Below are 26,319 nucleotides of genomic sequence, written 5' to 3'. Positions count from 1 at the left end.
AGCAGGTGCACAGAGGTACTTTTCTTGGATCCAGGAGCAGTTTCAAAGTGCTCACAGCACAGCTATCTGAAGTTGCAAGCTACCTGCAGTCTGACTGAAGGGCTTTCTGCATTAGCAGTACAATCACTTTAACCTAGAATCCTCTCTTCCCTAGGACTGTAGCTCTTATGTGGTCCATAGACAAAGTTTAAAGGAAGCAGAGAACAGGCAAAAGGGATGTCAAGCTTCTGACATGTTTTAAAAGTGAGATCTTCATTACAGACTCTGCTTTAAGATATGTATGCAGCAGTAGGCCTGCTTATGCAGTCTCCCTGCAAACACCATCCTTGTTTATTTATTGCCCTCAGCCACTACTGATACCATCTTCAGTGGGAGGATGGTATCTTTTTAAGCAAGTACTGACTTTTAGGGGGCTAGATTCCCATGGGAGCACTTTGGCATTCATATCACTGCCACTAGGTATGTGCAAAGAAGTCTAGAGAGCAGAAGCAGCTTTGCTGTCAGGGAAAGGCGAGAGCAAAGCAAGACACACTTGTGCTTGCCCCATGGCATGTGTGGTGGGACAGCACCGCAGGGTAGAGGTGAGGCACCCACCTGGGCAGCAGCCCACGAGTCAGTGCTTGGTGATGACAAGGAAGATATAGAAACAGCCAACTTGCTTCACGATGGGAAAGAAAGCTAAACTCTCAGCTGCCAGTTAACTATCAGTGTTAAGCACATACAGGCCATGTTATGTGTTTTTTTGTTTTGTTTTGTTTTTTTTAATTCAGTCTACTGGTTTTCTACAACTACCTTAAACACTTACAGCCCCTCCTCCATTCCCAACTTAGTATCTAAAAGCTAAGGAGACTTTAGAAACTAAGGATCTAGCCCTAGCATCTACAGTTCAACAGCTCTGGTTTTAACATCATTAAATACATCACACTTGCTAAAGAAACCGAAAATCATCAACAAGCAGCAACACACAACACAGGCAGATACAGAACATAATCTTTTATTGATAATGGATCACATTTGAACTTTGAAAAGAGCAAAATTAAAAGGTGTATTAAAACATACCCACTCTAAGCAATCTATTTTCTTCAGTAGAAAAGAAAAAAGCATACAACTGATAGAAATACTATATACACAGTATATCAATCTAGTCATCACACAGTTGATTCTCTTTGGACACGTACTATGGCATGGTTGGTTTAGTTTTCTAACACACCCCTCCAAATAATGTTTTGCAAATAGCTATAATGGTGTTAGAATATACCATCCACTTACAATCCAGTATGAATTCTGGTTTGGAGGGGTCTTTTTATACAATAAACCACTAAGCACCTAATTCAACTTACTGATCTTAGAGTATAAACAAGATGATACTGCATGTGAATGTATCAGTGCTGAGCTTGTACTAAGCTATTTTTTGAATCTTTCCCTGGTGCAGATATTGAAAGCACTTGCTAATGATAGTTCTGCTCAACCATTTTGAGTACACTGAAGTCTGTAAACCATATTTCTCCATTAAACAGAGGAGTGCCTTCTGACACTGAAATTTATTCAGCCTTCAGGGTTAAGTATATCTTAAATAGCCCTTTCCTCATCTCTTGCATTCTTTTCAAGTAGATTTGTGTTCTGTTTATCCTACCATGGAGGCTTTAAGCTTAAAATATAAATCACTATAATAAACCAGAAATCCACTCCATCCTCTTTCTGAAGAAAATGAGAAGGCAGAATGCTAGTTTTTAAGTTTGCATGACATGTCCAAAAAAAAAAAAAGAAAAAAAAAAGACACTAGTTGTACTCTTACATCATCCTTAGGAAGGGAGTATCATTATACAGACAGGGCAGACACTCATTATACAAACAGGGCAGACACTCAGAATAACCAATTCAGACCAGTGTGGCAGACTCCAGCTCTTAGCCTTACATTTAGCCTTAGTCCATGTGCGCTCTCACTCACACTCAAACACAAGTGGCTTCTCGCTGACTGCACCTCAGTCCATTTGCTGACACTGCTGATGAGTGGGCCACTGCACAGCTGGAGAAAGCCCCCATGAGTCAAGCTCCAGCAGCCTTCTTGCAGCAGGTAGGAAGGTAGCAAGTTCTGTACTTTTTGCTTAGGTCTCACTTAACAACACAGTAACTGAGCTTTTACTGCTCTGCTGAGCGAGCTGTAGCGGGGACTGAAATGTGGGTCTTTGCAGCGCCCCATGCTTCAGAAGAACCTCAACTGTTTTTGTGTGCCCTCCTCTTGCAGCCAGATGAAGAGCTGTCAACCCTTCATTGTCAGAAACATTGATGTTTCCAGAACTGACAAGTTCCTCTGCTACTTCAGAGTGCCCGTTTTCTGCAGCAAGATGTAATGCTGTCCTGTTTAAAGGGCCTCTGGCTAAAACATTGGCCTTTCCATCTATCAGCAACTTTGTTGTTGCTAAATGGCCACTGCGAGATGCCAGGTGCAGAGCAGTACATCCTTCTGCTGTTGCTGCCTCAATGTCTGCACCGTGTTTAAGCAGCAGCCTCGATGTGCTTGTATGGCCAGTTTCGGCAGCTATGTGGAGAGCAGTCTGCGAGAGCACATTCTGTATGTTGACGTCTGACTCCAGGTCTATGAGAAGGCGAGCGACTCGATAGTGTCCTCGCTGAGCAGCCAGGTGCAGGGAGGTCCTCCCATCCATGGTCTGCACATTCACATTTGCACCTGGCTGTTTGGCCAGAAGCTTTACGATGGGAAGATGACCTTGCCAGGCAGCATAGTGCAGTGGTACCCAGTCACCCTTTCCTTTGATATCCACATTAACGCCTCTTCTCAGCAGGATCCGCACAATATTCTCTTGGCCGTACTGACAGGCTATGTGGATGGGGGCTCTGCCTTCAAAATCTACCTCATTTAAGGATGCATTCTTATCAAGCAGCATTTTGGTGCTGAACTCATCCCCATTTTGGGCAGCAAAGTGAAGAGCAGTCCACTGATCCTCATCTTTGGCATTAACATTAATTTTCCTTGCCATAATGAGCTCCACAATGCTTTTCACTTTCTTCTCAATGGCTATGTGAAGAGGGGTGGATCCTTTGTTGTTGGTGAGGTTAGGGTTAGCATTGTACAGGAGGAGCCATTTGACACATTCTTCTTGACCAGCTTCAACAGCCAAGTGCAAGAGACTGGAGTTCCCATCTAAAACGATATCAACATCTTGAGGCTGGAGGATCTTCATCAGCTTGCTGGTGTCTCCAGATAAAATGGCCTCCGTTAGCTTCCTCTTCTGTATGTCTGTAGTTCCAATATCTAGATGGAAGAAGACACCATCACAATTCTGACACCTGCAGAACCTTATTTGCCCCCAAGTAGCACAGCTGGTGGCTTCTGATGCCTGTTCTTTGCAGTACTGAACTGAAAGAGGGGGAGGGGGGATGTTGGGGGTGACTTATTACAAGCATTCATGGGAGCTGCTGACAAAGTAGCTTGAGTCTTCTCAAAATAGGTGCTCAAACTTGGGCTCAGTTTAACTGAAGCAAAGCCACAAGCTCAGTTGACCTGACCTGGTGTTGGCTATAGTCCCACTCCAAGCAAGAAGCTGGACTAGATGATCTCCTATCCACCAACCTTTATATGACTGATTCTGCAATTGCTTTGATGGGAATTAAGGTCATTTGTTTTCAGAAGTAAATGAGATTTATTATTTCTCATTAGACCATGTTTGGGAACCACCTCATTCATTTTCTTTAAATAACTACCTCTGGTAAACAAATTCAGAGTGCTGACAGCAAGAGAAAGCAAGGCTAACAGTGATTTCCAGAATGCTATTTTTAATACGACTGCTCTCCAGCCTATGGACCACTATGCCCCAGCCCAAACAACTAGCAAAAAAAAGGGGGGGGGAACAAAACAAAAACACACACACTTACCATTCCCTGAAGTCTCCCTTTCAAAGGAAAGGGAAAGGGAGCCTCTAGATGAAAAAGCTGAATCTACAGATGAAACTCCTGAAAGCCGCTTATTGTCACTGGACGCAAGCTTGGACTCGGAAGAGCTGCGGCTGAGATCCTCAGGGCCTTCCATAGTCTGAGAAATCCCCGAATCCAGCTGGGACAACAATTCTGAAAGACTGTAATCCTTAACTGATGCTGCAACAGGCTCCTGTTTTGGCTGGGATAGTGCAGCCATTCCCTTCAAGAGAAGCACACAAGCATTTTAGAAAGCTCAGTAAGAAAAATAGAGCATGAGGCTGTACAAGAGGAAGCCTAAGTTCATTAATTTGCAGGTAACCTTTAAGCATTGTTCTTATTAAATGAAGCATAGTAAACAAGGTCACTGAAAATTTTCAGATGCAGGAGAGAAGCTTTCATCAGTACTCCATGCAGCTGCTAAAGCCACATGGTTCTTTTGTCTATAGCAATTTTTAAGATCAGTCACACCCACGTAGTCCCAACCTTCACTTCCTAACTGTCCTGTTCTCCCTTAACAGTCTGAGGAGCCACTTGAGCTCAGTCCTGCTCGGCAGCTTTCCTGACCTGGTCAGTCACATTTGCATTCCAGTCCTTCAGCAAGCCCCACTTCTACCAGGCAAGCAGCTGCCCAAAAGCATCAAAGAGAAGGTTGTTTGGGAAGTTACAGGTCACAGAAGACCCTGTTCCTTGCACAAACCTAGTGTGCTATAACAGGAGGCGGAAAGAGAAAATACCTCAGACTGCTGCTCTGGGGAACTCTTGGTGTCCACGTCCTGAGACAGCACTTCTTTGGTTTCATCTTCTGGTTTTTCACAAAGGGCCTCTGTTTCTGAAGTGATTTCTTTGAAGAAAGACAGATAAGTATTTGTTTTTAATAGCAGACTTCTCTGAGATGCCCTGCTGCCTTTCTCTATCATTAGAGCTTAAAAGCTTTGAGATATTGTGGGTGAAAGTTTTCACCACCCCATCTAGCACCACATCACTAGGTGCAAGTATGTAACTGAAAACAGAGTGCATACGACAAACTGAACAGCTCATTTTCACGCTCACACCAGTTTCACATGTAGCATCAATTACATATTGGCTACACTGAAAGGTTGTGAAATGGGAACCAGCCTGCTGGTAGCTGTTTTGCAGACTCAGATATATATATTTTAGAAAGATGTGATCTTTCAGTCCCCATACTTTGGGCAGAAAGAGGAGGGTGGGAGGAAAGAGGCAAAGCTCACTAGTTAATGCTAAAATGAAGATATTTGGAGGTAATAATTACTACATTTTTCTGCATTTGCAGAAGGATGCAATTTTGCATTTGTAACACAAGTGCTCAGGGTGAGCTGAAACCTTTGACTACGGTTGCCTTTTTTTACTGCCAGAAAAACAACAAGAAGAATTGTCTTAAGAAAATTCAGTTTCTTGGCACACAACAGTACATTTCAGGAGCCAGAGCCTTTAATGCTTTGATATGGCAAAAAACACACCAAATCCAGGCCTGGCATATACCCTGATACACACAATCAGAAATGAACCTAAACTATCTCCCCCAAGGTACTGGCTAAACAGATCAACTGGTTCAGCACAGGTCTTACTCCTAACGTGTTTACATAACACTGTCATGGTCAGACTTGTCCCCAGATAATCCCTTCCTCTGCAAATGAATGAGTGGCCTGTATCATTGTCTCCACCGCACAACGCGCTCTATCTACTCTGTCACAAAGGTTCACAGCATTTACCCCAAGGATTAACAGAGTCCCTGAGCAATAACGTGACTCATAGAAGAAATGGGCAGGAAGGTTAGGAGGAAATCTTACCTTGAAATGTTGGCCGTTCACCAGGATCATCTTGCCAACATTTTTGCATCAGTTTGATCAAGTTATTACATGAATGAGGCCTGGATTTGGAAACAGCAGGTAGCTCTGGGCGGTGCCCTTTAACTACTTTTACCATAATATGTAAAATGTTGTTTTCCTCTGTAAAGTAAAAGCACACAATGAAGAACTCCCAGCAAAAGAAAGGATTTCTGTCTTTTCTAAGAGCATAACAGTGTAATAGATTGAAACTTGGTTTTCATGTGTTTTCCAGATTCAGAATACTTTCTTCTATCAATGAGGGAAAAGGAGAAATTAAGTCTTATTCTTCCACAATGTATTCAGCAATTCAGTAGCATTTACTTCCAGTATATCAGTTAAAAATCACTGTCAGTGAGTGACTGTGCTCTTTTTCTACTCATAAAAGAGGCTGAGTCAAAGGAGAAAGGGGAAAAAAAAACAAAAAAAAACTAAAAAAAAAAAGTTCTCTGCTAACCTCTCTCTAGATTTTCGTATCTGCTGTAAGAAAATTGGACTATAGATTTTATGTAGACCAGGTACCTAACTTTTTCATAAAGGTAAAGAAAGAACACAGAGCAAACAGTGCAGTACTGCAGCTCTTGACTCTGAAGTCAAGCATTGAGCTAAATGGGATCTCTCACTTGGAGAAAAAAGAATAGTAGACTGTAACCTGCCCAAACATGTTTGCTATACATAGGAAAATAGTCATAAAGAATAAATAACTGCCTGTAGACTGGTACATTTACTGTGGGGTAGAACAAGGCTTATTCTCACAGACAGTTTTTTTTTTTTTTTTTTTTTTAAATAAACAAATCTCTACCCACAGTCTACACACTACAGAACCTCTCTATAGAGTAGCTGTTTCTGAAGGTAGTACAGTTGCCTGCCAGGTGGCTTTGCTCTGCACTGTTCCTTGCAGGCCCCAAACATCTGTGAGAAGTCTGAGCAGGCCACACACTAATCTGGATCTGTACAGCAAACTCCGGCAAAAGGAAAAAGAGGTGCAGACTGGGGCACCCTGTGACAATGCAGATTCTGCTTTCACAGTGTAGGACAGAGGAGGACTTAAAATTTGACTTGAAATTTGAGCACTTACAAGTGCCCATTGTACAAGACACCAGAAATTTGGAAGAAATGCATCAGACATATCAGCTTGTAATCTCAGGCTGGTGAGGAGGGAAGCGTGCTTATCAAAGGGAGAAAGCAAAAAAGTTCTGACACAACCCACATAAGTCAGGCTTACCTGCAAACGGCTTTTTCTGTGTAAGAACTCCCCAAATCACAATGGAAAAGCTACCAAAAAAAAAAAAAATTTATTCCCAGAAAGCTTAAAAAAAATTCTCATAGAAATGTAATTTATTTTCATTAGCTGTCTGTCCTTGCCTTTCATTTCTTCATCTAATTTAGCTGACAAACACACACAGCAAGATGCAGCCAAGAATCATGACATGAAAGCCTAGTTTTTTCAGGGAGGAACCTGAAGCAGTGAACATGAGGACTAGCTGCAGACTGCTGGCTTCTTGGTTACATTTACTGACTGCTTTAAAACAGCACTAACAAAATCAGAGTGCAGCAGAGAACTATTGCGGATGTTAGAATTTTGCACTGCAAGATGATCATAAAAAAATGTATATTCCATTTAGCACATATCTTGCAATTTACAGCTATGATTTCCTTTTCCTAATAACCTCACCATGAAAAGAAAACCAAAGACCTAGTGATGAAACCCACTAAAGATTGCTAAGCATTTTGTCACAGACTCAACTTTCCAAGTAGGTCAGAGCGTACCTTTTGATGGGGAAATTAGAGGTGGGCAGAGTGCTTCTCATGCCAGTTCCTAATAAATAAATGTTACCTGGAATTATTTCCGTAATGCCCAAGACCGCAGGATCAGCTGCAGTTTGTTAAAAGGCCTCTATCCTGCAAAGACTTTGCATAAAGCAAAGCAAACACGAGCCTTTGCAAGACGAGGTTCAAACAGGATTTGGGGGTTTGGTGCTCAATTAAGTTTTATAATCAGAAAAAAGAAGGCTTATTTTACAGTATTATTTAAAGTGCTTTTAGGTATTCCTACAGTTAACTGACCTGTACACATCATGTTTGGTGTCAAAACACCTGTTTTTTTCTTTAATGCGTTCTGGAGGAAGGTATGCAATCGTGCCACACAAGCCATCCATGCTAAGGTCATGGGAATGGGACAAGCCATTGCACTTTGCAAGTCCAAAGTCAGAAATCTGCAAAAGAAAGAGGGGGAGGGTAGAAAAGTGCACGCCACCATTAGACTTCAGGGGAGTTAACAAAAACTTTTGTGGGGTAATGAATGACAGATGTAACAGAAAGATCCAATAAAATACAGTGAACTACCATTCAGAAATATCAAGCTAAGAAAAAAAACAGCTCTGGAAGCATTGAACTATGGTAGGCTTTTCTTTACAGTTAAGTTAAAAAGACAACAACAACAACAACACACACACAAGCAGTTTTTGCAAGCAGCAGCTTGTTAGCCCATTATATGACAAACACAATAAACAGTTGGACAATTTACTGTAATTTAAGACTAGTCAAATTTAGCTAGTGCAAACTGTAAGTTCATGCAATTATTGGCCCCCCCACCCCTCTTTCCCTACAAAACACCACGTTGTGTGTGAAGTTTTATCAGAGGTCTGAGCGCCTGTTTCCAGACTGTGACTTTCCCAGCGAGCCCAAGGGAACTGCTCTTTTAGATATTGCTGTGTTACACTGACTATGCCAGCAAGGACTAAACCAGCACCAGAGGCACAAAGTGGAAGAGGGAAAAAAAAGAAAAAGAAAAAAAGAAAAAAAAGGCAGGGAATTCTTTTTGGCACCTAGCAGATATAGCAAGTTGGTGCAGTGACGCAGTGAACACAGCTGAAATGAACAAAACAAGTGACAGCAAGTTTATAAAAAGAAAAACACACCTCCACTTTAATTTGAAGTGTCAAACAAATATGCATTCATTTGCTCTCAAAGGCATACCAATCATCAAGCAAACAGATAGGCAAGGAATTTCCTTTGTGCTACTTATTTCCCACTGGTCAAAAATGTCTATTATGCTAAGTGGAATTTTCAAGACAAGTCAAGCCTTTTTGGACCACTCAGTACACTGATTTTTGTCTATATGCTAGATAAATAGACAAGATTTCGTGCCCCCCCCCAGCCCTCCAAAACAGGTTTAAACATTCTTTTTATCTAATAAATGCATAGGTTTTTCGATGACTCATTCCCCTGGCACCCTTTTGATCTCCACAGCTTCTCCTTTGAGAAAGTTCTCCCTCAAAACAACACGGCATAATTAAAAAAAAGGTGGTTGTTGTGTTTTTTTGTTTTTTTTTTTTTTTGAAATAGGCTCCAACTTTACGCTTTCAGAAGCTTCTAAAGATACCACAAAGCTAGCTGTAACATGCATCAGTCATTGTAAAGGGAGAAAACTGCAACCACCTTCAGTCTCTGGGAGAACAGGCAGACTACGCAGCCCTCGCTCATCCACGCCAGAAATCTCCCTTTGTCATAAAACAAACAAAGCACCCACACAGCTTCGGGAGGAACTTCCCCCGGGAACAGGGAGCTAAAAGGAGGCCAGCTTAGGAACTGCAGAAGTCCTGTATCCCAGCCCACGGGTATATGCAGCCTGTTGTTCGTCTATATCTCAGATCTGCAGGGTAACGTGGGAATGACTTGAGGAAAACAAAGCAAGGCAGTCCAGGAGCCCTTCCTCTCCCAAAGCATTTGGAGGGGTAGTTTCTCCTGCCTGTCGGGTTACACTCTTGGAGAGGGATTGCTAACCTCTTCAGTGAGCTAAACACTGGAGTCCAGGAAAGCTTCAAGCAGGCAAGAGACCCCTGTTTGCAAGTCAACCACCCTGCAAAGGGCCGAACTGATTGCCCCAGTAAATGCTGCAGGAGTTTTGGGCACTCAGTGCTCCTGAGGAGAAACAAAAGCGCAACCCCAACATCGCACAATCCCTTCGTGTCAGGTTAATAAATGATCCAACTGTTTCAAGTCTGAGCAGATCTGACTTGGCAGAGCATGACTATCCTTTGATTAACGCAAAGTAGAGAATTATATACGTCTGAAGAAACCCATATGGCATGCGGGCATAATTAAAGCAATACACCTTCCTCCTTGACTAAACAACATCAGGTTTCCTACCGTGTAAGTTAAGCAAAAAGATGAAATACAAAGAGCACGTTCAGTGACACTCCTGTGTTGAGAAAAACAGCCACCAGCTGTGTTGCGTGAGTGTTTTGGGCGCACAAGGCTAAACACGCTAGATTTAAAAGATCTCATGCTGAACCTAAAAGCCAAAGAAACAGCCAAGGTACAGGGCTCCCTCCCTCACTGGGCTAGCAAGAACTCTAGCTTTGTGAACCTGCTCCTACCCTGGGCGAAGGGTTAGGTTTTATATAGATTAAAAGGAAATTCATCTGCAGAGCTGAGCTTCAACCGTATCAAAAACTACAGAAAACACTGGAAATTAAAGAAGTACTGCATCTTTCAAACTGCAACAAAAGAATAAGGTTCTGAAGACAGCTTTTGTGGGTTTCATTAGTTCCTTTAGGGTAAATTTTCCACACTACACGGGTTATTAGTCATGCAGTTTCTCTTAACATCAGTGGGAATTGTGCAGTGGGTGGAAACACAGCCATTTAACTGATCTGTTTTGCCTTTAAATTGCTTGTCATGTACCTAGATCTGCTAGGCACACGAGGCCGGTAAACATAGTGAACACGGAGCGCCTGTATGTGGGTAGCACGGCCTCTTCTTCCTTGATGCCCCTGCTAGCAGCAAACCTATGGGGCAGCCCTGGCAGCCCAACTGAGTATCTGTCCTCCACCGCTATCAGACAGGAGCCGTAATCTTACTCCTAATTCTAGTTACTTCAGATGGATCCCGTCAGGCTTCAAAAGCATACCTAATATCAGCACAGTTCAGAGGAGACATGGAGGCGACAGACTGCTTCATGCAAAACACGTGGTGAAGAGGTAGGAAGAAGAGAAGAAACATTGGCCAAAGCCCACACAGACAGTGGGATTGTTCATGTTCAGACAGCTCACGCAGGCTCTGCTTTTTAAAGGTCTGAACGAGGAGAAACACGTGAGTAGCAATGGGGGAAGAGAGCTATACATGTTTTCCTGCACACATCACAGCAACACTTATGGCGAGATACCAAAATTTGAAGATGATTTTCCATATATATTTTTTTTCATATAATGGATAATGCTGTGCACAAGCATTTCTGTTTCTGTCACTTATAGATGTTTCCATTTAAGTTTGTAAAAAACCCTCACCTGCAAAGCTCTAGATGTTTGGGCTTGTCAAGTTATTTTCTGGAGCTTTTGTAGAGAAAACAATTTTTTTTTTCTTTGTAACTACAGTGAGTAGTAAAGTCAGCTATTTCCAAACAGTGTAGGGATCTAGCTTCCGGAAACAAAAATACTGTTTGCACAGTACTTTCACTGATGGATCTTGATAGACCATCCTAAAGTGTGCATTTAGCTTCTAATCCTGCATGTTATTTTTCTGCAAACAAGACTCAAAAGTCCACTGCACTGGAGTCAGGGATCAGGTTCACCAAAAGGTTTGCTTCATCAAACAGGTAACATAAAGCAGTCAGATTAATTTTTAATCTCTGCGGGCAGGCATATCCAGTGTTTGTCTCCGTCCAAAGTCTCTGCACACTCAGATACTGAGAATGCCACCACATTTATCTATATCCTTTCTTTTGGAAGTGCCAGAAAGTTTTAGAAGACTTCCATGGGTTATTGATTTGAGGTACTAGAAATTAGGGAAAAAAAAATAATTCCCTTGATTTCAAGTGAAGACACGCCTAGTCCCTGTGCTTCCAACAGGTATCTTCACTTTGGTGTTTATGATCGCACTTCGGTTAGTTACAAAAACAATGTTTTCTGAAGCAGCCTGTATTTTCGTCCTTTTCTAACCTACTCTGAAACATTAACTCCTCAAAAACCTGTTTCAGGTCCTACTGTAATGTTTATAATGCTCTTTTCAGAAGGGGCAGAGACCGAGGCCACAATCAAACATCCACTGTAATCCAGCATAGATCTGCACTACTGTAACAGGGACAGTCTTGTTCTCTCCTCTGTGCCACCACTAGAGAATTGATCGAGGTGAAAAGCAGCTTTGTTGCTTAGGGTTAAAGAGCCGTGTAACAACAGCCCTACGCGGAAACTGTGAACAGGAGGGGTGGGAAACGGGGAGAAGGGACACAAAACAACAAGCTCAGTTCTCATTTCTAATAACAAGGGAGCGTTTGCAGCTGATGAAAGCGTGGCTGTGTTAACTACCTCAGCTACTCTAATAAAAAGAGACTTAACCTCTCTTTATCAGCCTCGCCTCTGGGTATTACTGTGACCTACAGCACATTAAGAAATTTTCTGGGAAACGTGGATTTTCAGGCTGACTAGTCTTCTTATTCCAAACTCTGGAAATTTTGCAGTTCTTTGGCAAAACTAAATGAAGGTGAACACCACAGAGACAACCTATCCATGTTTAGTAAGATCTCCAGCACAGCAGAACACAGCATTAAACTTCACACTGCTTTGAACTGGAACAGCAGGGTAAAAAAGCAACCATGGTGAGCTGAAAGCAGTGCACAGCTGAGACCAGCTCATCCTATTCAAGATCTATAAAGCAAAATCTGGGAGATGAAAAATATATACTTGCAAATCCTACCAATTATATGACAAAAGGAGGAGCTGCAGATACCAGGCAGGATAGTAAGAGAGACAAGAACCTATAAAAACGCTTTTCCCCAAAGGTATTAAGTGGCAGGCTGACTTCATTTTAGAAATCTGAACAAAAGGTAGCACTCAAACATGAGATATTGAAGATAAGAAACCTGCAATGTAGAAACACAGAGAGTATGTGGGCACGGTAGCTGGCAACAAGCTAGGATAGAGAGATCGCTGCATGTGGGGCTGTATCCACCCACTGAGAGCCCTGGAGAGAGATCACATCAGAGCAGGGAATTAGCAAACTAAGAGCCTGTGAGGGCAGCGCTGGAAGGCAGCGTTGCCTCCCCAGCACCAGCTCCCCGCAAGCGATTGCCACAGCACAGGGAGCTCAGGGGAGAGATCCGCAACTTGGATAGAGGACGGGAGGGCTGAACAAGAAGAGCTCACTTGACATGGTCCAGTTAAGCAAAAGCTAGGTATTAAACAGCCCAGAAGTATTTGAAGGCTGCATATATGAAACGCTAGCGAGAAGCGCAGGGAGGACCTTGTGAATACAAATGGAAGCAAGAAGTTGAAAATAATTGGGGGGGGGGGGGGGGAGCCTGATCCCGGCTAGCAAAGCTGCCCGGGTATGGAATAATCCAACCAAAGGAAACCACACAGCTTAAGGCAGCTGAGATGGACCAGGACACGAAGAGGGGGGAGCTCCCAGCTAAGGCTCCTTTCAACACTGAGGCCCACCACTCGTAGAGGAGCAGGCACATATGCATACATCCTACAAGAAGCAACAAAGCCTTATCTTAAATAGAAGTTACACACACACACATATATATATACACACACACACACACACACACACAACTATACACACACACACATATATATATATATATATATATGTATAGTTAAAACAGCCAAGGAACCCCCTAACATGCCTTTGAAAAAAAATTAATACACAGCTATCTATGTCCCTGCTCTGGTTAACCCCATGCCCTTAATTATCCTCCCAATAACAAAAGTCAGCACAAACTCTTATGTAATACACAGGAGGAAGCTTTATGATATGGAGGCACCCACTTGATGATAAGTTCTGTACAACACCACTGCGTTAGTCATCATCCTCACTTGGGGTTTTAAAGTAAGTGTTGTGCTTGTAAAAGAAGAAGGGCGTGTTTCCATTTAACTAGCAATAGGGCACAGAAGCATTTCTAATGCACTCCACTGGAAGACTGTTTCCTGGCTCAAGGGCAAACAGTTTATAAAAATCCTCTCTACCTCCAAACTCTTCTTTCACAGTCTGCAACATCTCTTCACTCACTTTAGGATTCTATTAGGGACAGGTCACCTACTAAATTAACACTAACATTTTAAAAGTAAAAACACTTCAATCACCAGCTTCATTAGCCTTCCAGCAAGAAGTCAAGCTGCAGGATCTAAAATTTAATTACAAGTTTCACATCATACAAAAAGAAGGTTTGGGGCCACATTTTTAAAGTGAAGGCTCCTCACAGAACATGCACCTCTTTTAGTTTGCACGTAGGTTCATATGTCTGCGTCCCTGCTTGGAGGGGTTTCCAAGATGCCTGCATCTAGAAAACTGTTGGCTGAAAAGTCGTTTGGATTAGACCATTCTTTTCTGAACTTAATGGAGAAAGTCTGAAGATCATCATGTGTTTCATACACAGAGCACATAGTAACTATATTCGATGTCAACAATGACCTCACCAGAGAGTCATTTTTACATCTCGTACTTTGCCTCCTTATCTTACATCATCATCCAGATATAGGCTGCACAGTAGTCAGAATATTAGGCAGCATTTCAATCTCCTGAAAAAGTGAGAAAAATACAGCCTCCATATCTTGGCTTGTGATGAGTCAAAAATTAGGAATTTAAGAAGTTATGCAAGCAAGCACGAACTTCAGGTAAATAAATATTTAGCAATGGCCTCTAAGCAGCAATGTATGAGAATACACTTTTAACAGCTCAGACCTTGATGATGTTCTGGTAATAGCACTGCGGGCTGCCAACAGTTGCCTCATATCTCTGGAAGAAAATCCTCCTAGAAATAAACCACCAAAAAGGCCTAGTGAAAAAGCTAAGACTTCGTCTCAGGCCTGACTTCTTTAGCAACATCATAACATCTGTAGGGGCATTTTCCTTTTCAGAAAACTATTTTTAGAATGGTACAGCAAGATCAAAGCCATTTGGCCAGTTTGAAGGGGACAGGAAAACAGAGAGCAAACATATGATGACACTGATAAAAATCGATGACTGCTTGTGCTGAGTTATAGCAGCTGGCAACATGATTAATCCTACAGTTCGAAGGTTAAGAGTTTGGCCACCGATTTGAAAACACTTGGGGGGGAAAAGATAGATTTCAGTCCCTCTCCTCTTCAATAGGAAGGATCAGAAAGCAAGCACAATCTCCTTAGCCCTGCTGTCAAAATAGAATCTCACAAGAAAACGCCATTAAATTTTCTAGCTTGCTCTGGAAACTGATAATGAAAAGAATTTGATGCTGATATAGCCATAAAAAATTCCTTGACTGATCTGTGGTAGGCATAAGCAGTCAGGACAGAAATACTTTTTCATTGTATATGCTCTTAGCGAATAAAAGGAGAAAATAACTTGCTTCTGGCAAGGCTCTGCTTCCCTGGACTCCAGCTGTAAACTAGATTTGGGCATTTAATACAGGGCACAAAGCAGGAAGACATAGAACAAGGTTGCCAGTGCGAGCTGTAGAAGTGGCATAGATGATTTAGAGGTTCACACTGCTTTTCTCTCCTGTTGTCACCTGTTTCATGACACTACAGCAAGGAAATTTAAAATAGAACCTATGAGGCCTCAAAGCCAGAGTTTGCTACACTACCACCCTCCTGAAATTTCAGACGAGTTCTCATGAGCTCCCCACTCTTTTTATGTATCAAAATGGTGCATAAATCAATTAGGAAAGTGTTAGGATTGGAGGGATTGGGGCAGGGGGAAGGATTTTTCCAACTCAGAAGTAATGTTTCTGGTTTCTCTCAGGCCTTTGAGCTTGGCAGGAGCCACACAGGTATATACAGTACCAGAAATGGGTGCTTGGCACAGAGTGCCTGAGACATACCTTGACATGGTAGTGGGCATCGAGCAGGATGTTTGCAGGCTTGAGGTCCAGGTGGAGCAGCGGAGGGGACATACAGTGCAGGAAGTTCATCCCCACCGCTGTCTCATGGATGATTCGGAAGCGCAATTCCCAAGGCAGCGGTTCAGAAGCCAGGAGCTTTTCCAGAGATCCTGTTTCCATGTACTCCATGACCAAGCCAACTGGCTCTTTACAGATGCCATAAACGGGAAGGATATAGCGAAACTTTGCCATTTCCATCTTCCTGGCTTCCTCCAATAGCTCCATACGCTCCCTGAATAAAAGAGAACATATGGCAAATGATGGAGTAGCTGTTTCCTCCTCCCCAAACATGCACCAAATGTTTCATTTTCTATGAAACTGAAAAACAAATTTCACGATCATCACTTGGCTGAACCACACTACATCTCCAGCCTATATCCCAGGAATACTTTCGCATTTACTACCTCTGTTTTATGCTTCTAATGATAGGCAGCTCAGAGCTGCTGAACCACAGGTAAGTTGGACACTTCAACAGTGCAAATACCCCTAGTGTAAAGCCCATCTCTCCACTTTGATGTTTATGCTGTTCTGTTAAGAACAAGCACGATGCATGTAATGGCCAGACTTACCACTGCCGTAACTCCTTGGGCTAAAGTCATTAGCTTTTTGTGAGTCATAAGACTGCATTAATCAGAAGTGAACATGGACAGCATTGCTTCAGCTGCCCTGCTGACACAGGCTACCTATGCATAGGCCCAGGAGGTGGGACAAGAATCCCCTGGACTCGTTATTTAGGAGAGAAAGTTTTCCACTGTAATTAGATGGACACAGCAAAAGCCTCCCTTTCCTCAAAATCCAGATTTGATAATTTCAGTATTATGTTCACTCAGCTCTAGCTAACGTTGAAAATCCCCAGCCTACAATTTTAGGTTATGTAACACATCCAGAACTGGCACATGGACTGAGCATTCGCGGGTTGTTTACAGGTCACTTCGAGTCTGACCCTGCAAAGTGCCAAGCATTAGTCAGCCCAAGATGCAGCCTCCCAGGTCAAGACCCTTAATTGCAATGTCCTCTTTCTGCACTTTAAGCACTGCCTTCCTGCTGCAACAGTCCAGGAGTATCTGTTTGGAGCCAAGTTCAAAACATGAAACAATTGTCTCCTTCCTAGGCCAACTCTGCTTCTGCACCCTCAAAGAAGAGACACACATGACAGGTGAAAAAAGGTTCAGATACATTATTAATGATGACAGGCAGTACACAGGGCAGTTTTGGGTCACAGGTACTGATACAGCACAGTCGTCTCCATCCAACAACTAACAAAACAGGACATAGGGAGGTCAGTATATAATACTCCTGACACAGAGACTCTCTTATTACATGACAGCTCTTGTAACACACCTGAGGAGTGGAAACTAATAGAGAACAGCACCCAAAGTAACAGGACAAAGTTTGAACACAGACCCCTAGTAAACAGAAAGGTCTACTTTTTCTTTTAAAGTACTGCTTTGACACCCCCTTGCCAGTTTTATAAAAGACCAGCTCTCCTGGCATACTTTGGAGGTTTGTATTTAAAGTTTAGTAAGCACTTCCACACCAGTTACAACAACAGGTCAAAAGAAAGATGCTCCTATGCTTAAAACTAAGGAAGCCTTCTACAGTCCTGGTAGACTCTTGCCCATCCCATCAGCCAGTCCCCAAAAGCTCTGGAAAACACTTGGGGCCAGGTCCTGAACTGATCACAGTTTGTGACATGCGCCACCAACTAACCAAATGACGCCAGTTCCCACCAGGGGCGTTCTCACCTGTTACAGTGCTGTGGCAAAGCTATCAGTTGAATCAAACTTTTTTTCCTTCTGCTCTCAGCAAGAGGCAGGAAAGCGTTCTGCTTCGCCTTTTGTGGGAAATTAGCCCAGTCAAGGTTAAAAAAAAATGCAGTCTACTGCATTTTCTACTAGAAAGCCTGACTAGCTCTAGTAGTCTGCAGCAATGTGGTACAATTAACATTAGTGTTAGAAGTGAATCTAACCTAGCATGAAGAAACAAAGCTATTTCAGAGGCAAGATAAGGCTGAAAAATTATTTAAGAGGGTAATACAAAATATTGGCAGGGGGAAGAAGATAAGAGAGCTCTTTCCTCTCTATTAACTGTGTTGGCTCCTGCTGCTCCCTACAGCAACTTTCTTGTGAAATAATTGCCTTTGTAGACAAGTACCCAGTTTGCTCTTTGGCATGCTGGAAGGGAGCGCCTATGAATAACACAACCAACTCCTTGCCCCCGAGCCACATGCATAGCCAGCATAATTCATCAGGCTTCAGCAGGCTGAGCTCTGGAGTCAGAGATGTAAAATACCTGTCTGAGCCCTCCAAGGCAAAGCAATAACCCATCAACAACTTAAACATAAGCAGAACCACTAGACTCCCAGGGCTGGAGTTCCTGGGCTAACGAAGGCCTTAGAAGGCATCACAAAATCAGAGAGCTCTCCTGCTCAAAATGGGGCATTTTCCCTAGTGAAGGGAGAATTTCCAATTATAACAAAACAAAAAACTCCTTTCCAGCTTGGACCAGGCTCTTCTATTACTCAATTTATTCACTGAACTAGCAGACAAGAGCCCTTTTTCTCATTTGCCTGACAAAAACAAACAAAAAAGCTCCAAACACACACGCAACAATTACCACCTTGAGCATCTTTCCACATCCAGAGTACTCAAAATCTAAGCAGTTAGTGATCCAATAGAGCCACTGTGGCAGGGTATAAGTAACCCTGACAATTTTCAAACACAGGTCCCCTCACCTTTGGTTGGGGGGGGGGGAAAGGGGGAAAAGAGAGCCAAAAATACAACTTAGCCATGTCCTGAAGTGCATTTACATCAATTCTATTAATACAAACAACACTTTAAACCAAGATCTTCTCCATCAGACAAAGATGAAAGGTCTTTTACCTTTCCTTTTTACTAGTGCAAGGTAGGACTGGCACTCAGCGCAATCTTAGGTGCTCTCAATGTGCCTATCGTCTCAATATGCAAGTGCTAATGCTACAACAAAGGATGCTGTAGATATCATTGAAGTTAAGTTTTAACAGATCAAAGTATGTCTTTCTTACACTGCTCAGTTACTCATAATGTTTAGAAATTATTCCACACTATCACCAAGGAATACTTTCAAAAGCACCAAAGGAAGAAAAAGATCCTTATGAAGTTGAATTCTGAGATTTTTCAGTCAAGAAGTGTAGGACTAGCCTCTGTTCATTTGCAGTTATAATACAGTTTTTTGTTTAATATCTACATGATTAAAGAGTCAGAATTATCTTCTCCAAGCAGTTTGGCTTCATTTCCCCTTCTCCTCCAGTACTATATCCTAACATTATACTACTAAAAAAAAAAAAAAAAAAGCCCGCATACAAGACAACTGAGCTCATGTAGACCTAGGGATGCATCCTCTTCCCCCGTCCAATGCATAAGAGCATTAGAGGGCAGGAGAAAGAGACCTAGCACTGGGTTCAATGCCAAACAGATTGCCACAGAGGGAAGACAATATAACCAGTCAGTCATTTTAAAAGCAACTAGAAAGATTACATAAATTAACATGTGGGACCTTTGACATCCCTGACACATCTGCCTGCTTCTGCTTGAAGTCAGACTCTCTAACCCAACTGATGTTGCTTCATTCTTTGGCTTCTCCTGGAGAGACAAGGGACTTATGCCTGCTCATCACCTCACTCCCAAGGGACCAGGGCCTGACTCTCACACCACAAGCCTTGCTACAAGAACAGCAGGAATTATGACTGCGTCTACATTTGCACGTATCCAGCTTTTATGCCCTGAAGACCATGCTGTCTGCAGATATCCACAACTTTAAACTGACAAGGTAGTCCTTGCAGTTTTACATTCTCGTCCCCAAACACACATACATACCCTCCATGGAGTCTGAAACAGAAGAGTTAAAAACTATTCCAGGGAAACTCAAAAAAATCTGGTAAGTACTAAAGGAGCGATTTCCTTGAACCATCTTCAGAAGCAGAGCAGCCAGACTTCCCTCAGCCCAGGAGAGATCCAGTTTGGCACAGCTCCTCCCACACTGCTCTCTAGAGAGAAACACTAGACTACTGGTGATGGAGACGTCCGTAAAAGCAGGACACTCCTGTGTTTTGTCACGAACCCTTTTCACGTGCACCAGAGCAGAGAGTTAAGCACATACTATGACCTCTACTGAGCAGTTCACAGCTTTAATGTGGATTTTTACACTACTGCTCCTCAGAGAAGAACATGAACAAGACAGAAAAAACACTGTGCTGTCAGGACAGAATGTGTTTGGGGCCAAAATATGGGGAAAAAAGATCTCTTCTTTCAGGTTAACGCAGATCCCTGACCTGCTAACAGATCTCTGCAGCAAGGTAATCACAGCCCTGGTATGACAGGATTACAGGTTCACCAGGACAGTTAGGCTCTCCCCTACTCTTTAAGGGGCGCAAGGTGAGTATTAAGTTCTACCTACACATCCAGAGCCTGACAGAGAGGACATTCATTCACCTTTGTCACCTACCTACATAAATGCAGCATTTGCTAACAGCAAGAGATTTCTAAATCCTACTAGTTCAGGTCCTGCAGAAGGATGTACATGCAAGGTTTGGGGGATTTTTTTCCTCCTCAAATCAAGATGGCATACCTATCCTCCCCCATATGTTGTAGTCACCCCAATTACTAATGCCTCTTGTCAAGAGCCCTCTTTGGGAACCATTACATCACTCATGGTCGTTATAGTCTGTACATGTTCATATGTACATATGTGCTTGTTATGTTCAGCCATAAGAAACCCACAATGACTTCCAAATTGCTCTCTCAGAGCTTGCCACTCTTTTTTCCAGATCAGACTTCCATTCCAGTCAACAGGGCTAAAGAAAAAAAAGTTTGCTTGCTCCACCGCAAGTCCTGGAGGCTAGCCTTCTCTGCCCTGCTGGCTCACACACTCTTTTCTTCAGGCTTATAGTGAACATCCCCTGCATTCTCAGGGGACAGAAAGTGGGAGCAAATAAGGTGCTAGAAATGGAATTTGGCTCAGTAATCTAAGAGGACTTGGATTTAAAGGTAAAAATACTTCTGGCTGTGCTTTTTTTTTTTTTTTTTCTTTTTTCCTCCTCCTTGAGGACACCTTACCAAGGGAGCTATTCCAAATCTCTTACGGTCTGCAAAAACACGGTAAGAGAAACTACAAAGCACTGCCACCTCCAAACCACTACAAACAGGATTTTAATGTGGTACCAAACAAATCAAAACAATTCTGTGTTATTCAGTCAGTGTTTCTGATACCAGTGATAATTCTTCCAAGTCTGCTGCTTTAGGGAGTTCCAACAAATGGCTAGTCCAGGTAATCTCCTGGATTAATGATTTTATTACACAGGGTAGTTATACAGCTAGACGACCTAGATATATGGCTAGGCCAGCTCAGACAACCTGTGAACTGTAGAGAGAGTGCTGTATTTTGTGTGGCTCCCCCACATTGGAATAGCACAACTTTCTTATATAGAAAAGTTTCAGATGAAAAGTCTCCCTCCAGCCCCCCCCCCCTTTTTTTTTTTTGGCAGCGTTACAAACTACCAAAAGGGAATTGGTAGAGCATCCTAAGAATCAAAGGGGAAGCATGTATAAATTCAGCTTTTTTTTATTTTGCAGAAATAAGCCTTTTCAAAAGGCCAAGGACCCCCAACACCCAACTTTTAATATAAGCAATGGTATTCAAATAACATCCTGAAGCATATGAAACCCCAAAGCTGCAGTAAAACGACAAACAAACATTTCAATGATTGGACTGTCAAAACTAGCTGCAAGCTGCAGGAGCCCCATGTCTTCAAAGTTCCCAAACTCTCAAGCCAGTTTTGTTTACTGAACATCTTCATGATCATAGGATCCCTCTAATATTTGCACATCTTGTAACCATTGAAAGACAAGTGGTACTCAATTGCATGTTGAATATTAATACAGAGATTTCATAGCAGCTCTCAAACTTAATTGGTCATGTTACAACACATGGCAGCATAACAGAATCACAGAATGGTTGAGGTTGGAAGAGACCTTTAGTGACCTAATCCAACCCCTGCCCCCACTCAAGCAGGGTCACCTAGAGCACATTGCACAGGACCCTGTCCAGATGGCTTTTGAAGAGCTCCAAGGATGGAGACTCCACAGCCTCTGTGGGCAACCTGCTCCAGTGCTCAGCCACCTTCACAGTAAACAAGTTTTTCCTCATGTTCAGATGGTGCTTCCTGTGTTTCAGCTTGTGCCCACTGCCTCTCGTCCTGTTGCTGGGCACCACTGAGAAGAGGCTCGCCCCATCCTCTTTACACCCTCCCTTCAGATATTTATACACATTGATAAGATCCCCTCTCAGCCTTCCCTTCTCCAGGCTGAACAGGCCCAGCTCTCTCAGCCTTTCCTCATAAGAGAGATGCTCCAGTCCCCTAATCATCTTGGTAGCCCTTCGCTGGACTCGCTCCAGTAGTTCCATGTTTCTCTTGTACTGGGGAGCCCAGAACTGGACGCAGTACTCCAGATGTGGCCTCACCAAGGCTGAGTAGAGGGGAATGATCACCTCCCTTGAGCTGCTGACAATGTTCTTCCTAATACAGCCCAAGATACCATTGGCCTTCTTTGCCAAAGGAGCACATTGCTGGCCCATGTTATCTTGTCCACCAGACTCCCAGGTCCTTCTCTGCAGAGGTGCTTCGAGCTTGTTGGCCCGCAGCCTGTACTGGTGCATGGGGTTATTTCTCCCTAGGTGCAGGACTCTGCACTTCCCTTTATTGAATGTCCTGAGGTTCCTCTCTGCCCAACATTTGCCTCAGACTAAAAATTAACTTTTGGGTACATTTTCTGCAAACTTCCAAGAAAAATAGAAGCAGCAGAGGATCAAGTATGTGAATGGGATCTATTTTTTAATATTTGTCCAATATGAATTTATACCTTAAATTTGATTTATATCAGCTTTGAGGCACAATGTCTACTTTTGGGGAAAAAATATCATTTCTAAACATATTCTGCAAATGAAAAGTGTAGTAAATGTTCTGGCTTATTTTTAAGAGGCATCTTCATTTTAACTGAAAAATTAGGTCACTACAATAGTTTTTGGATAGGCCTCAATAATCATCAAGTCTGAAATCGACTTTGAAGCTTTAAGAAGGTTAGGAGGGCTTGCAAGTTAACCCAAAACACCCTCTACAACTTTGACATCTTCTCCATTTTGTTCACAGACAGCCCAGTCACCCTGTGTACGTATCAAACTCTCCCTCTCCTCTTTTAAAGAGGGAACATTCCATCTCACCTGCTCTGTTACATCAACCATGCCTACAGCAAAGCCAGCAATTCAGGTAATGGGCAAGAAGCTCCCCTACCCTAGTAATCTTGTAGAGGACAGGCTTATAACCATTTTCAGTCATAGGACCAACTTATCTCCTCCTCTTGCAGGAACTGCAACAAGGGAAACCTTTTGTGACCAAATCATTCCACATCCCACACCAAAAATGCATTGCAGAATCAGCTCGTGAGTTGGCAGAGTCCCCAGAGATCCAGGTGGAACTGGAAGAGCTCCACGAACACGACCTGGCCACATTCACTTCCCTCCACACAGACGCTGACCTGCAGGGAGATTGCTACCATCCTCTGAAATGGATGGCTGCTTCTATAGATGCTTCTGATGACCTTCCTCTCCTAGGAAAGGGCAGACCCCCCCACGATAGGCCCACATCACACGCAGACCACGCGGCACAGCGTAGCTGACTGTCCTGTCTCCACTGTGGGCCACGGCTAGTTGCAGAGGGAGACAAGCTGGAAGAGGTTCTCACCATGCAGTATCTTTACCTGCAACAGGAAATACAGCTCCACACAAGACTACCCAGTGAGGATATGTTCAGGACAGGCGGCAGGGAGAAACACTGGCCCTGAACTGAAGCCAGAAAACATCTCTCCTAGCAAGTTTCCTTTCAGCACCTGGTCCTGAAAGACAGCACAGCCCGGGGCTGCGGAGCGCACCAACCGCTCCCCATCACAGCCGGACTCGCCTCACCGCTCACCACCCCCATCTGCCACACCGGAGTCTCAGCATGAAAGGGTGACTGCAAACGTGAGATAAAGGGCTCACTTTCCCCATGGCAAAGGTGGGACACTGCAGGCCTGAGGAACCCCCGGACCCCATCCTGCATTTTCGCTCCCTGTGCGCTTCCTCCTCAGGACTGCCTTCAATGATATCCAGAGCTGCAGCAGGCGTAACGCTTTTGCACAAGCCGATACACGCACAACCAGGGCAGGGCAAAATCCTTCCCGAATGGCTCTGAGGCAGCAGGCAAAACCTATGCCGCAGCGGAGCAGTGGCTGCTTCCAACCTGCTTCAAGCGGCTAAGCAACATAGTTCATTCTTGAGGGAGGCCGGCCCCATTATGTACAATATAACTAAAGGTGTGGGTCTGGGCTTCACTTAAGTGTGACAAAGGCCACGTTTGCCTCGGGAATATTTAATTGCGGGGCTGTCTTTGCTGCGTCTAGTCACACTTCATGCATGTTGCTGCCAGTAAGCAGGGCTACAAGACAAGCTGCAGCTACGGCACTCCTGCCTCATTAGCGTGGGGCTGGGTTGGCTTGTTCTTTTTCAAGCATACTCCTAAGATCTGTGACTCTGGGCTATATCGCTTGTTTTGTTTATTAAAAATAAAGTTATACCGGCAGGGCAAACAGTACTGTAATCCAGTTTGGCCTCAGAAGCATTTGAACTGCTCTTAAGCACAATACCTACATTTGCATGCCTTCTGTAGGCTGAGCCAAAAAAATTGAAAAATAAAATAAAATAAAATAAAATAAAATCCCTGAGTTCTTTACGTTCTCCCTCCAAAGCGGAGGCAGACGAGTCGCCTCATATTAACCGGCTCAGTTTCACCGCTCTGCACTGCGCCTGCCAATACGCTCGTCCTCGACTACTCGGGAAGGCGAAAGCGCTACGTTTCGGCTGCCACACGCCCGAGACACGCACCGGAGAAACCTGTAAGAGCTGCAGCGGGACAGCCCGGAGGCAGCAGGGGCGCCCGCCGCCTCGCCGCTGCTTCCCGCGCCCCCGCGCCGAGGTCGCGCCGAGCCCGGACCCGCCGGCTCCCGGCGCCGCCGCTGACGGCCCCCGGCCCCCGGCCCGGCCCGGCCCTTACTTCTCGTCCACATGGAGGCTGGGCGAGCACTTGATGGCGAGCCACGTCTTCCAGTGGAGGTGGCGCACTTTGTACACCTGCCCGAAGCCGCCCGAGCCGATCTTCTCCCAGCTGCCGAACTCGCCCTCCTCGAAGGCCCTCAGCAGCCCCACGGCCCAGGGGGAGCCGCTCTCCCGCGCCATGCCGCCGCCGCCGCCCGCCCGCCCGCCCGTCTCGCCCCGGCTCCGCTCCGCTCCGCTCGGCTCTGCGCAGCGCCGCCGCGCCGCCCGCCGCGGCCCAGGTGAGTCAGGCGCGCCCGGGGGCGGGGCGGGGCGTGACGACACTTCCTGGGCCGCCGCCCGGCCGAGCCGTGCCGTGCCGTGCCGTGCCGTGCCGGTGCCCGGCCCCGCGCTGCCCCCCGCGGCGGGCAGGTCGTGGCTCCCCGCGCCCAAGCGGCTCCCACAGCCTGATGCTGTGGGTAGCGGTATGGGTGCGGGTGCGGTGCCGGGGGGATCGGTCTTATTAAGTGAGAGCTTGATTCGGTTGAGCTCAGCACTATATATATATATATATATATATTTATAGACTGCATAGCGTTTAATCAGCATGGGGTAAGAGCCGAAGTATTTCTTTGTGCCTAAATCCGGCAACAATGCCGTTTGTGTACTTTGACACACCGCCAGCCATAGGTTGACAAACTGCCCATTTAAGCGTGAACATACACTTCTGTGAAACCCGCCCTCACCCTTTGCAGAAGCAAACTACGGTTAGCAACAGCGGGAGTCTTGCCTGAGACGAGACTGAATGCTACTAAGAAAAAGAAACCCAAAGTGCTGGGAGCAGCAAGTTCCTCCGGGCACACGCAGGGTGGGCAATCATGACCCGGGCAGGTCCGTACCCGGCCGCTGGATCCTCCTGCTCCGCAGCCACGCGAGGACTTGCTGGGAGTGTACCCAGGCAAGCCAGGGACAGCATCCTAGAGGACTTCACACAGGACGCGTGCTCCTCCTCCGCCCGGTTGCTCCAGGAGGCACAGTAAAAACACAGAAAAGTGTCCCAGAGAGACACGCTTTCCTTAGCGATTAGGATCTCCCCTGAGACGGAGGAGGATTTGGGGCCCAATCCTTGCTTTACACAATACACATTAAATAACACAGCAAGGGCAGCTCTCCCTTCTCCCAGGGAAGCTCTCCAGTGGCTTCCTTCACACAGCCTCTTTTCTCTCCCATCTTCCACATAAACAGAACAGGGATCCTGGTGCCACAGCAACCCTGAAGGCTGGCGACCGCAGCGCCCTCCTTGGAGCACAACATGTCTGTCCTCCTCAGGCAAAAGCGATGGAGCTGAAGGCAAGCGCTCCACACACTGGGTGAGCTGTAACAATTAAGCTATTAAACAAAAGGGGAGGGAAGCATCAATAACTACATTCTTTCCTTTTTCCTTCAGACAGAGCCAGCTCTCGGAACCCCAGCTGAGCAGCACCCCTCTGGCAAAGGACAGAGAAACCCTTAATCTGCACATCCTGCCCAGCTCTAGGAGACAGATGGCAAGTGCTCAGTGTGGTGAAGACCAGA

At 44.6% G+C, this 26,319-nt stretch overlaps 1 protein-coding gene across 1 annotated transcript; it reads right to left on the bottom strand.

Annotated features, from left to right (window-relative positions):
• Positions 1 to 1,011: 1,011 nt before the first annotated feature.
• On the bottom strand, positions 1,012 to 24,948 carry RIPK4 (receptor interacting serine/threonine kinase 4). The gene is made up of 8 exons (XM_067289768.1): positions 24,767 to 24,948; positions 15,586 to 15,877; positions 7,848 to 7,996; positions 7,006 to 7,055; positions 5,745 to 5,903; positions 4,671 to 4,777; positions 3,895 to 4,156; positions 1,012 to 3,274 (listed from the first exon to the last, which is right to left on the bottom strand). The coding sequence occupies exons 1-8, from the start codon at positions 24,946 to 24,948 to the stop codon at positions 2,106 to 2,108; spliced, it is 2,370 nt and encodes a 789-aa protein (XP_067145869.1). The 3' UTR covers positions 1,012 to 2,105.
• Positions 24,949 to 26,319: the final 1,371 nt, after the last annotated feature.

Source organism: Apteryx mantelli, chromosome 1 (assembly GCF_036417845.1).
Source record: "Apteryx mantelli isolate bAptMan1 chromosome 1, bAptMan1.hap1, whole genome shotgun sequence".
In the NCBI taxonomy this organism is placed as follows: Eukaryota; Metazoa; Chordata; class Aves; order Apterygiformes; family Apterygidae; genus Apteryx; species Apteryx mantelli.
Note: the sequence above shows the minus strand (reverse complement) of the source record. Positions and strands in the feature narration are given on the sequence as shown.

What these genes read in the sequence shown, in the direction of transcription:
- RIPK4 (XM_067289768.1), bottom strand. Translation starts at nt 24,948, where the DNA reads ATGGCGCGGGAGAGCGGCTCCCCCTGGGCCGTGGGGCTGCTGAGGGCC. An exon ending in ACCAAACATGATGTGTACAG is followed by an intron (nt 7,056 to 7,847) that starts GTCAGTTAACTG and finishes TTTTTTTGGTAG; the next exon opens with CTTTTCCATTGTGATTTGGG. An exon ending in TGAACGGCCAACATTTCAAG is followed by an intron (nt 4,778 to 5,744) that starts GTAAGATTTCCT and finishes CTTTCTTCAAAG; the next exon opens with AAATCACTTCAGAAACAGAG.